Source organism: Argiope bruennichi, chromosome X1 (assembly GCF_947563725.1).
Source record: "Argiope bruennichi chromosome X1, qqArgBrue1.1, whole genome shotgun sequence".
NCBI classification, from domain to species: Eukaryota; Metazoa; Arthropoda; class Arachnida; order Araneae; family Araneidae; genus Argiope; species Argiope bruennichi.
The window spans coordinates 97,585,507-97,599,435 of record NC_079162.1 but is presented as its reverse complement, the minus strand read 5'-3'; the positions used below and the strand labels follow the sequence as shown (position 1 = coordinate 97,599,435).

The window sequence follows — 13,929 nt, the reverse complement described above, 5'->3', positions numbered from 1 at the left end:
CATAGAAAAGTAACTGATTTTATTGTAGAGATCAGATTCATGTTTTCTCTGTAATTAGATTGTACAGGATATTGCTTTTGTAGTGTAATAAAGCTTAATGTATTCAGCATAAACGTGTATATCCAATGTCAGATAACATCTTTCAGAAAATAAAGGAACACTTTTTAGATTTAATAGCCTGTAACATATATTAAACTTTATATTTTTATGATATAAAACACTTCTAGATTAAAAAAAAAAATTATGTAATTTGAAAACCATCCAGGCCTATGAATATGTGAAGAAGAAAAAAGAACGAATTTCTAAAAAAAAAAAAAGAAGTTAAAAGTTTATTAAATTTTTTGATTTTCAAAAGCAATATTTTTGTAAAATAGGCCTACTTTTTTTTTAATTATGTTGTAATATTTATTCCTATAAAGTTCTTTTGGCATAAATGGTAAAATGTTTGCTCTTAAAAAATTGAGTAAATCTAAGAGTACAAAAAAGAATCATACTTTACCCTGTCAAAAAAAATTTAAAAAAGAATATTAGTCTATTTTTTGTGCTTTGTCTCCCAAACAAATAAATCATGTTTTAAATTTGAAAAGTATGGTATAAATACATTATCTAGATTTCTTGGTTAAAAGTAGGGCACACACTTTAAATATTTCAAAGTTGTTATTGGGCATGAATAAAGCATGTGCCATTTTGACGAAAATTTATGCTATTCCATACATAGATTAAAATAAACCTTTACAATCATTACATTGTAAAGTTTGTGCAAATACTGCATAAAATATCTTGCTAATTTTATAAAATGTTCGAAGAAAAGGATTAGATTACATACTCTAAATGTACTCTGAAAAAGACAACAGCATTTTGGACACTTATCTTTCTTTCCGAATTCATCCCTTATTTTTCTTAAAGTAAATATCTATATTTCAATGCCTTCTTTTAAAAAATATTTTTCTGTCTATTAAACAAAATTTCTTTGTAGATGGCTTGAATGCTGCTGTTTTATCATCTGTGAAGGATAGTAATTCTTCATCTGCAAAGTTCGAAAACAATTCAAATGATTTTTCTCATGGGAAAGAAAATTTTCCTGTACCAAATAAAACTGAAATGAAAATCAACAATCCTTTTAACAATGTTGATGTTGAATATGGATTAGCTACAGCTCTTCAAAGAATGGATCCTGGTTTTACATCAGATTTGATTTATTCTACGACAAAACTAGCTGAGAAGTATTTTCCAAGGCAGTGTTATTCTTCTGCTACTGACTTTGAAGAAACTAATTCCGAAAATATTTTGCAAAATCTCGGCATTATTCCTTCAGATATGAAAGATTTAAAGTCTAGACATGCTCAGTGGTCACCATCAAAGGTTCACCCTGTATCTCATCCCCCACCAAGACTTCCTCCTCGTACGAGACCTTCTGAACAAAAAGAAGTGGTTCTGCCTTTAAATTCATCACCTACTCCTAATTTGGATTCAACATTGATTGCCAGTGACAGTTTTGAATTGGACCTTGATGTAGATGTTACATTGCGTGCTCCATCAGATGAATCTTTGTCTCCTCAAGTAAACTTTTCAACTGAATCTTCGGTCCAAGTTGAGGATGCTTCGATTGAAAGAGATTTCTCAAAAGAAAACCCATTTTCTCAACCACTTTTAAGGAGATTGTCTTGTGAACCTCCACCTGTTCCACCTAAAGCTGTTGCTAGGGGTCCCCCTCCTCGCCCACCGAGTCGACAATTGGTTCATAGTAACCCAGCATTTTGCATGACTTCAGAAGATGACCTGTCAGATGAAGATGAAAGACTAGATAGTGAAGCTAAAGTGGATGTAGCTTCATTACCGCAACAAAGCAATTATCTCAATTTAGGTAAAGAATATGGAGAGTTTAATATAAGTTTTGTGTAAAGTTAAATAAAAGTGTACGCACGCACGCACGCGCGCGTGCACACACACACACACACACACACACACACACACACACAAATAATATACAATTTATCCTGTCGTTTAGCTTTATACAATTAAATTTTGTAGGTATATATTTATTTTTTGATTTGTAATATATCTATGTATTTATTGCATATTTGGATTGCATTTTTATATGATGATTAAAAAATATTTTTCTCATCAATTTTTTAAGATTAAAATGATGAACTTACGACTTCTATATAATTAGCATTTTTTAAGAAAACAAGCCAACGAAGTCTCGATTTGGGTAAAACAAATGCTAATGTTTTTTAATGACAATGAAAATTTGATGGAAGTTTTCTACTTTTGGCGATTTAGTTTTTACCTGCTGTGTTTTTAACCTTTTTTTAGTTTCTTTCTAACAACGATTTAATCAGCATCACAAATTGGTAATTCTTGCCGTGTATGTATAAAAAATTTTGATTCTAACATTTTAGAAAGAAATAGATTTGGTTTGTGTGCACTGAGCCATGTAAATTAAAAAAATGAAATTGAATGATAATTTTTGTGTTTCGTTAAAAATAACTTATCCAGTAAATTTTTCATTGAGAAATTGCAATTTGAATCCTTAAGTTTAAGAGATTTCCAATACGAACAATATATTAGTTCCATGAAGTAATGTTTACATATAGGTATATTTCCTCCAATAAATTATAAGCTCATTTTGTATTTTATGTGTACTATTCACAACCTAAATTTTACAGACTTAAAATTTAATTTTTTACTTAAAGTCTGATTATATCTAAAGTTGTTTAAAAAAGGAAATTTAAAAATGTAATTTAGTGTTTGTATGTTTCTTTTTACATATTGAGGTCATATCATTTAGCATGTTCAATCAATGCTGCAATTTTTTTATTTCTATGACTCCATGTGTTTTCTTTCCTGTTTTGAGTTTTTAGTTAAGTTTGTAGGAATATTTCTGTGTTCTTTCCCCTCCCCTTATTGTTGAAATTTGCAAATGTACAAAGAAACATTCCAAGAGAACTAGATGAATGCTCAAAATGTGACTTAATATTACTTTACTGTGCAAAAAAAAGTTTCAGTATAAACTATAATAGCATTTCTTGTATATTATTTAAACTGTATCCACTTCAAATGTTTGTAGACTCATTAAAATGTATTTTCTCTATAAATCGAAAAAATAGCTACATTTTGTATTTGAAATTGTTATATTATTTTAATTACCCTTAAAAGAAAGTTTTATGCACTTTTTATAATGTAGTATATTTTTACACAGATAAATGTACCATATTCTTTGTATGTATATATACATATTAAAGGAAGTGCTATTTTTGTACCCTTTATAAGAAAAAAGGTGTTGCCAGCTTACTTTATAATACATACTTTGGAAATTAAAAAAAAAAAAAAAAAGACAATTTGCAGTGATGTTAAAAGCATTTTGCTCAACTTATGGCTTTTTTCTGCAGTGATAGTGCATTTGCTTTAAAATTTTTAGGGCATGCCTGGTTGCAGATTCATGCCATTTTAATTTATTTAATTATTTTCTTTACTTGATAACTCTTGAGTTTATATTATTTGACTGATTATCTATTTCAGTTGTTAATCTTATTTTCATGCTATAAATTTTTTTCATCACTGTTAAAAATTATAATCCTGAAAAATAGTTAATTTTTGAATATCATTTCACTTTAAAGGATCATTCTGAGTTATGATTGTACTCATTACGGAGTTTAAGTTCTATGTCTTATTTTCATCAGTTTTGTTGATATTTCTCTTTTGCATTTGAGACACTTTTCCCACTAGGTTAATAATTTGCCTAAAAATGCATTTAATATGTCTATTACACATGATATTTTAAGAATGCTCTATTGACATTTTCAATATTATACAAAAAAAAAAAAAAAAAAAAAGAGGGTTTTAACTGATTGTGTTGATATTTGAAAATTTTCATTTTTATAAATAACTTCTGGCATTGGTTTAAATTTATCTGCAGAGAATATTAGCCAGACATTTAAAAAGCGCCAGAATTTTACATTCAGTGCTTTCCTAAAAGCATGCTGCAGTTTTTAAAAGTTGATCAACATGAATTAGGTCATTATTCTGTATAATCCAACAGACCACTGTTTTTATAAAAGTAAGCATTAAAATTTAATGCAAACCTATAACCTGAACATTCTTTTGAAATAATTGTGATCTTACCTTTTTTTTTCTATTACTTTAATAGAGAAATATTTTAATAAGTAAGTTATTTATTACAGAATTTTCTGATGATTTATATTTTCATATTGTATCATATGTAAGATTTTTTAGAATTTAACAAGTCCCTAGTCTCTCAGCAATAAAATATACTTATTGTTATATGGCTGTAAAAGTTTGTTATTTTGTGAATAAATTTTTATCTATTTGATTTGTGTTTTTTCTATTTTTTTTTAAGTCATAAAAATATTTTCTAGTGAATTTTTAATATGCAACTGATGGTTTTTTTTTTTTTTTGGTGTTAATGAATTATAAAGATTTATGCAACTAATGTACATCCAGATTTACTGTTAGCTACTTTAAATTTGAATCGGTTGTATTTAAAATTGATATATAACATTTGATTCTTGCATTTCAAGAAATAATGAGTGTGCCATATTATCAGTTCCTGAAAAAGTTGAAATAAGTTAAAATAAATTAAAATCATTCAATGCAGTTATATGAATAGAAGTTATTGATTTTGGAGTTTGAGTGAAATATTCAAAAATATTTTGGAAAAGTTATCTATACAAGGCATCAAGTATGCAGTCTTTTGATTCTTTAACATTGAATTAAAAAAATATTCATTTTCAATATCCATAATTTTTTTTGATCAGATTAATTTTCTTAAACAGTTCGATTGTGAATTAAATTAATTAAATTCACAATCTAATTCGCAATAATTCACAGTTTAACATTACAAAATTTAATTAACTGCATCACTTAATTTTGATACTCTTTTGCTTTAATTTTGTATGTGTAAAAATTGGTGTATCATTATATTCTGTCGAAATTGATTTAGTACTTAATATTAATTTAGTTCACTTTATTAATTGTGTGCACATGCGTAGTAGGTTTTTGATAATTTTGATCTTTTTGCTTTGTTAAAAGTGTAGAATTTATGCCATAAATAGTGAAAACTTATATTAAAAAACTTAACGTTTTGATGCAACAACTCAGACGTTTATAAGTGCTAACGCTAATCTTATTCATCTAATGATAAAGGGGAAAAAATAACCGGTGTGCTGATTTTCATTACTTTTAAGTGATCTTGGACTCATGGTCTGGATATTTTCGCATGGGGCGAAATTGAAAATGTTTTTTTTTTTCCCTCCCAAAAAATTAATTTGGTCAAAGATAGGAATCCTGAAACTGCTCTAATAATACCTGTATGTATATTAGATTACACTAAAATGAATTCGGGTCTAACAACCGATTATTTTTAACTGTCCGTGCATGGCATTTCCCATGATCTATATTCAGTGTGTATATCCTACCTTACGGAAATTACAGAGTGTAAATTTTAGTACTATAAGGTCAGTTAACATTAAAGTATTTTTAATATCAACAGGTTTGAATTTCTACTGTTGAAGGATCTCTGAAAGAACTTGTATCGGTGTCTAAGAAAGTGAATATGTTCTTGCATATTTCATTACTGAAGTTTTTAAATCTGTAAGGCAGTAATTTTTAGTTTCAACTCAAATTCATTAAGAATGTTTCTGGTATTCAAGTAAATTTGTGCGATTTCCTCATAGGTAATACCACATTATTGAAGACCGAAATCGTTTCGACAGAAGAAATGAGCAAGCAAGCAATTAATTTAAGCTACGTTACTGTGGCAACCCATATCAAAAGTTTGATTGCTATTTAAAAAATAGTTCCTATTTCAATTATGCAGTAGAAATGGGTAAAAACGAAGACAAATTACTTGTATATTCAATTGTACTTTTTTTTCCGATAGAAAAGTTCAAATCCCAGATTCGAATTATGAATTTTTTTTTGTTGTTGACTGTTCATAACTTTTCATATTCGACTTTGACGAAACGGACAATTCATTGGCCAGATAGTTTAGATATTTACATTTTATAAGCGATTTCAGAATAGCGAGGATCTAATATTGCAGTGGATTATTTTCATGCATTTCAAAACTCCAGGGGTGTTTGTGCTCCGGGGAAACCCCGGAATTCCGGGGATTTTGAACTTCGATACCCGGAAATTCCGGGGATCGTCGTTCAAAAGGAAGTAGGAATAATAATGAATTATTTATTTTGATCTGGGTAATTTTGTTTGCTTTGAAAGCAGAAAACGCAAGGTCAGTGTGTGTGGTGAAAACTTTTCCTTTCTTTCTCCAAAGGCAGTGATAATGCGTGAAAAGGGGGAAAAAACTTCTTTTTTGTTCTTTCCTTATTGCGAGTTATGACTCATTCCCCCGGTTCTCGAACATTCTCTTCTGGATTCTTTTCGGCAAGTAGGCGCGGCAGAAAAAAAAGGGAGAGACTTCGTTCGACCAGATGTGCGATCACGTGACCTGGGTTCAAAGGTCTTAATTTTGCAAAAAAAGTAATTCATTGAACTTTTATAATTAGGTCATTCAATACTTCATAATTGTAATTTTTCATTTCTCCCCCCCCCCTTCTCGAAACTCCAAAATGTCGGTAGTAAGTCCGTAAAAGTTTCAGGGGATTTTTTGGGGTCCCAAAAACACCCCTGAAACTCTCTTTTTAGCATGAAAGATTACAATGAAATGATAGTTTCAAAAGAATCCTTGTTTGATGAAAGTATAATGCTTTAACTTGTCATTTATATATCTATTCACTATATCCTTTGTGAGGTGTCAAACGGACTTTTGTTACCTGCTGTTCCATATGCTTGTATTTGGAACAATTTATAACATTTCATATTCTTCCATAAGAGCTGTTACAGACCTAATGATGGAAAGAAAAAGCTCTGGTGGGAGTATTGGGGAGGGGGAACTGACGAGAGAAAAGTTGTAGTGATAATGCACTCTTGTATGCGATAAAAAAAGGCTCAAATTCGATGCTAACTTTTAACCACTGTGATGACCAGAAATAATGATAATTACCTTCCTTTAATACTGTCAAAAGACTTCAGATGTATTCATACATGTATGGTTGGATTCGCCTAGTATCAAAAAGCTTTCAGCAACAACAAAAACGTATGTCGGAGCTTTCTATTGTAATTGGATTTATTGTATTTTAGCATATATAATGTCATTGCAGAAAGAATACTGATAGTCTTTTCAATAGTCTGATGCAAAAAGATTTGATAATCTATTGAATACCTGACCTGAATGACCAGCTTCTGTCTCCTCTATAAAGATTTTTGGCTTCCTCGCGATCCCGTCATAACGAGGAGTTATAATATCTATAATATTAAAGTGGTTTCGTGATCGTTAACATATTTCCTACAATATTTCATATATCGAGAATGATCTGTCCTGGAGAAGTGGAATATTTATAACGACAACTGAAATATTTATTACATATCATTTTATGGACAGTTGAAGCAAAATTCTTTTCATGATTAGCGGGAGCAGATTAAATAATATTTTAAAATTTTATGCATATTTTCCATCTCGTGATTGTTTAAGGCGTGCCTTTGAAGAATTGACTCTAAATTTTAAAAATAGTTCTACTCAATGTACCTCCGTTGAATGTATCTTTTAATTTGAAGCCATTTGATATATCGCGGACTTTTTACTTCTGAAATATTTATCAACTACTTTGATATTTTTATTCAAATTTTTTTTTTTTTCGGAAGCTTCTGGAATAGTTTTACTAAGGAAAACTTTTTTAAAGATAAAGATAGATGGAAATTAGAAAAAAATTCCAAAAATCAAGTTTGTTAGATACTTGGACCGTATTTGCTCCATAGTGACTGTCTTTCTCCCTTTTAAATACTGGATGGTTCCAAAATACCTGGCACAGGTATAGGGCTCCAAAGCAAGCAGATTTTAAAATGGAATGTATGAACGATAAAGTCACTGATATATTTACATTTCCATTAAACTCGCCCACCTCATTTTGGGATACGTGATAATCCAGATGACATGAAATTACTTACCTATCATGAAATATTAATTTAATATTGGTTCACGATAGTTTTATAGGTCATTAAATTCTATTTAGTCAGTTGAACAGTTTTTTCAACATACCTAACTTGCATTATATATAAAATGCTTGTCAACAAATTCTGTGTTCGTGTAATAATGCATAATGTTCGCAATTCGCTCAGGAAATGACGATTGTGACTCATTGTGCCAAATTACGCACAACAAATCTGTAAAGAAATCTGCTTATTTGGATCTTTTGTATATTTTAAATCTGTGCCAGATATTTTAGAATCACTGTGTATAAGAAGATGAGACAATTTATTAAAAAACAGTCTTACTACCTTAAAAGTATTATTTTTCGAATATCTAACTAAATACAAGCGAAGCATAAGTTGAAGAGAATATATCAAAAATATGCATAAAGCATGTTGATCCTTAAAATTGAATTTGGGGCAAAAATTGTAGCTATCAAAAATCTTACAAAGTGAACTTTTGTTATGTTTAATTTTTAAGTTTCATTTTAAATACAGACTTAGTACCTAATCATGTATAATATGAATAAAGTGAAGTTCAGCTGAGAGAAAATAGCTGAATATAATAAATGTAGCCAAAAATGGCGGATTTAGATATTTGGCGGCCCTAAACAAAGAACACTGAGAGGGCACTCCTCTTAATAAATTGATCTATTTAGTTTACAACACACTGTTAAATAAACATAATGCTAATGATTTATTATAGGCTAATTCTTTACTTTATTAACTTTGTAAAAATAATTATGCTTTTATTTATTTATTATGACTCATGATTGCGCGCCATATCCATTTCTATACATTTAGGCAGACTTATTTAGACAGGTGTTCGGCGTTTATAAATATTTTAATAACGAGGTGAACATATAAAACAGATAGGGTTTAACAAAGTGTTAATGTCATCCTGATATGGAATTTATATTTTTTATAATTAAAACAAAGAGAGTTTTTTTTAAAACTATCAGCGGTAATTCAGTAATGAAATTTTGCTAACAATCCTCTAATGTATTCATATTGCTGGTAACGTTAGAGATCACACTCAAGTCAATGGCGCATAAAAGCCATGCAACCAATATCTGATTCGGATCCATGTAAATATCAAACAGTGCGTGCAGGTTCGCCGAAGAAAGTGTTAATAGGTTGGTATCCGTTAGCTTTTGTGCAGACGATCGACTAGATCCTAGTTCGCCTTGTGTCTTAGTTGCAGTAGTTCATAACAATATTATTTTTTGTTCAGTTTACTTTTTTTTTTAAAGGAAAGTAATATTTGTTTTTTTTCTACGGAAGGAGAAAAAAGAAAACTATTTCATATTTCATTAATAAAAGTTATGCATTGAGTTGCTGGAAAATATTTCAATTGTTTACTTGATAGCCGAATGGAATGTTGCTAATTTTCTAGAATAATAAAACGCAGGCGTGGTTTTACACTTGAGTAGCAAAAAATAAATTAACAAATACAATTGTAAAACTATCCTGACAGCACAAAGAAAGATTAAAATAAAGTGCAAACCAAACAGGGTACTTAATTTTGGTGGCAAATAATGTAATCCCCCCCCCATGTCTTACTGGATTAATATGTTTTTGGCAGTGCTGTTTCGTGCATTTCATTATCCAGGTATATCAACTTTAATGACTTTTAGATTCTCTTTTTATCAAAATGTTTGAAGATCTTTTAATTATTCTTCTCAAATTAAAGGGTATTAAAGCGCAGTTGGAATGATAGAGTAATATCATGATGACACAATAGCGGCTTTGACATTATAAAATATGACAATTATAGCCTACAGTTAATTATTTCTTTAAAGAGTTTCTTTACTACATTTTTAAACACTAAATCTTTCAGAAAAAATCTAAAGTGAACTTTCTCTTGAATAATCTATTTATGATAACTTGCTTCTTTCTGTTCGCTGCTTTAAAGTTTTTCTTTTTACTATCTTGCATATTTTACTAGAATAATTTTATTCCTTTAAGTTAAAATGGTTCCAATATTAAAGATTCATCTATCTGCTTAAAGAAATTCAGAATCTATTTTAAAAATGTATTTTATGTAATAAATTAAAAAAAAATGGACATTTAGTAATTTTAAATTATACTATCCTTCAATTTGGAAGTAACAAATAGCGATGCATGTAGAAAATTAAGCTTTATGACATAGACTTGCAAAGACTATACTTTGCCACTAAATAATCGATTTATTCGTAAGGAAAGAAAATAATGATAGGCCAAGGTAAAGAGCACTGGGTAGAAAATAAGGAAAGATTGCTTAGACAACTTGGGATTTGCCGTATTTACCAAAGACGGTAAATCCCGCAGGATTTAGCTCCCCAACAGATCACTCTTAGAACTTCCGGTGTATAAAAGCCATGCACACCTAGTCAAGAAGTATACCAGATGGGACATTGTGTTCGTCGTAAATCATTATTTAGATGATTTTTAGAGTCTATCTTATATATACAATTTATCTTTCATAAGTCCTTTATTGTGCTTTTAAATTTTTTTATTTAAAAGAATCAGAATGGAGCTTAATAGAAACAAGCTTTAAAAAATTACAATTTATATTTATTTTTTAAGTCAAAATTCGTCTTTTGACTTAAAAAATAAATATAATTTTCAGCAGGCAGCTTAAAATTAAATGGGTGTGAAATCCATATATATCATTGAAAGAAACATGTCTCAAAAAAGATACTGCTTCCAGTGACAATGATTATTTTGGCTATATATTAAGCCTATTTTATTACACTTTAAGGTGAAAATTTATCTTTTAAAAATATCTTTTTATCATGCTTATAAAGCCTGCATTTAGTAGAATTCAAAATGACTTCGATAAAAGAAATTTTAAGGAATCGATATTTCTCAGTTACGTTGTTAAGATAAAATGTAAAAATGTAAAGAGTTATCAAAAAGAATCCACTTCATGTTTTAAGGCACATATTAATTACATGAGGCTTTCAAAAAGACGCATGAACTGAAGTATGTGGAAATATTATATTTACTTTTAAAAGTTATATTTGAAAAATTTATTACATTTTTAGAAATCCAATTTAAGTAATTCTTCAGAGAAATATATATTTTCTTCTTGTAAATGAAAAAAATTATTAGATTTAATTTTTTGATATTAAAACTATCAAAAGGCTTCGAAATATGATTCCTGTAAGTTAAAATAAAGTTGTTCACTGAATCTTGTCAAGATCCGGAAGTGCAGTGGCTTAGCGAGAGCAAATGGTATCCAGGACATGGTATGGACTTTTTTTCTCCCTCAATCGTCATCAGGGGTTTAAAAAGAATAAATGTCGTCTGAGAAATGATTTTATTTATTTGTCCTTTTATAATTAATAGTTTTAAAAAGTAGTATTATCGCATTAATGTTTTGCCTCCAGGGGACATCTAGATACTGGATTAACAGGCTGTGTTTTCTTTTGTAATTCTGGCCCCTTCTTTCTCCCCTTTCCATTCTCATTGTTACGCCTTTGCTGAAGTAAATACATTTTTTCAAAAAAAAAAAAAAAAAAAAAAAAAAAAATTTTAAGGGGGAAAAAAATGGAAGAATGTTAAAAATGTACTACTTCTAGTTGGTTTTTTTTTTAATGGAAGCTGCATTATTTCAATTTTTAAATAATGTTTCTGATGCCCTCAAATTCTAATTACTGAAAAAAACCTTCTTTTTATGATTTCTCCTATAAATACATTCGAAAGCCGTTTTAGTACATGGTATAAAATTTGCAATTACCATGGTCATATGAAGGAAATAAATCATTTTGTTCTGCTCAGTTTTCAACTGTATTGAAAAAACAGCTTTCTGGTTATTATATAGGGAATGGATTCACAGTTTTGTATGTTACTCATTTTCGTATTCATGAGAATTTACTTGACTTTTCTAATGTCTAGAGAAATAACAATCATATACTGTATATAATGCATAAAAATAACAATTTTATATCAAAACCACTCTTACAATATTCCTATCTTCCCATATCTTTTCTTTTCTCATGTTGGATATTTAGTGAAAACAAGTTGCTAAATAAATTTCTGTCTGTTTTTTTCTTTTTTTTTTTCTTTTCTTTCTTCTCTCTTTTAAATCCTCCGAATAGACGAATATGCTTCTACGTCATTCTGTTCCAAAGAGGATAAATCATGTTTATTCGCTCATTTTGTTAAAAAAATTCTGTTGATCAAATGTTTTCAGGAAACCAAGCTTTGCTTACTAGTAAAAGAATATTTTTCTTAAAAGCTCATAGCACAAAGCTATCGTTTCAAAACAAATAGCAACTCAAATGCTTAAGAAAATGAATTTAATAAAAACAACTTTCAAAACATACTTACGCTAAAAGGTAATCTTTTATATTGTAAACTATTTTCTATTTTTGAACATTTAATTTATAATTCATTATTACGAATTCCATAGAATTTTGAAATAAATTATTTTCTCAAAATCGTTACCAGGTAGCGACACTCATATGAGTAAAAAGTTAATAGAAATAATCGATTAATTAATATTAAATTCTAAAAATTGTATAGTTTTTATTATTATCAAGTATAAATAAGTATACAAAATTTCAAAATTCTAGTACTTGTAGAAGTGAGAAGAAAATGGATTACAAAATTCCAAATTTAAAATCTTGAAATAAATCAAGTTAAATAAAATAATATAAAAATTTCTAAAATTGATTTTTGTGAATTACTTTAGAGCATAAACAAGTGAACGAAATAGATATATTTTCCTTTCCAACAATAGCATTTATATCATGTGGCATAGATTAAAGAATAATCATCACACAAGTTTTCTCAATTTTTGGACTCGGTTTCCATTTTTTGAGAACTTCCATTCTTAAAACCTGTCCATTGTAATTACAAAACTTGTCCTTTCCTGGAAGATATACTTAATTGTATATTATGTTTCGTACAATTGTTTGAGTTTTAGTTATATGTGCTAGAGAAAATCTGAGGTTTTATGTAATATTAACGAATTTCAGAAAAAAATATGCTTTGATGAATGGTGTAATAGAACATATATTTATAAACACTCTCATTTAACTTCATTTCATTCCAATTTGCAAAGATGAAATTTTGTAATCTATTTTTTGCTCATTTCCTGAAGTACTTAAGTCTTGAAATTTTATACACTTGTGTATTTTCCATGATTATACATTATTCGAAATTTTTCATAAATTAATTTTATTGGTGAACAAGGTTTCTTTTCTGGATTAAGTGAGAATTTTATATTTTTGGGGTTAGTATAATAGAGTATGACATTAAAAATATGCCATCACTTACAGATTTACAAAAAAAAAAAAAAAAAAATCACGAAAATTTTAATTTTATAACATTTATTCAATAAACATTATATAAATTCTGGCATTTGGCATTTTAGTACTAATAAAGAATTAAATAAACACTTATAAAATTTAAAACTAATTATATTCTGAAAAATTATATTCTTTAGAAAATCATAGAAAAATAAAAGAGAATTTTTGTGAAAGAAAAAGATATTCATATAAAATTTTCAAAATTTCGTATTTTATGTAGCAATAAATACTTTAATGGGTGTGCTCATAGCTTATAGTAATAATAGCTTATATTATTAATTCTACGCATAATCAGTAGCTTCTTCAACAAGATTCCAAAAGTAATTTCCGAGCATATTAGGGATGCACCTACTTTGATATCAGCCTTATATTGCAGGACTATCCTGGTGGAATCTTCCCTCATGTTTGTAGCTAACAGCTTCCATATATTAAAAAAATGATGCTACATATTAAATCACATAAAAAAGCGGCCAGAATTAATGAACCGACGAGGCGTTGTTTTTCATCATGACAATTCGAGACCACATATTGCATAAGTCGTAAGAGAAAAGCTCTTACAACTTGATTGGGATGTTTTACCACC

General features: G+C 28.6%; 1 protein-coding gene across 1 annotated transcript in view; it reads left to right on the top strand.

Moving 5' to 3' along the window:
* Window positions 1–4,277, top strand: part of LOC129958391 (regulator of G-protein signaling loco-like) — a 59,477-nt gene extending 55,200 nt beyond the window's left edge. Inside the window, exon 15 of the mRNA XM_056070857.1 lies at window positions 977–4,277. Within this exon, the coding sequence (XP_055926832.1) occupies window positions 977–1,902 (926 nt within the window). The 3' untranslated portion in view covers window positions 1,903–4,277. The remainder of the gene's footprint in view (window positions 1–976) is intronic.
* The last annotated feature ends 9,652 nt before the right edge of the window (window positions 4,278–13,929 follow it).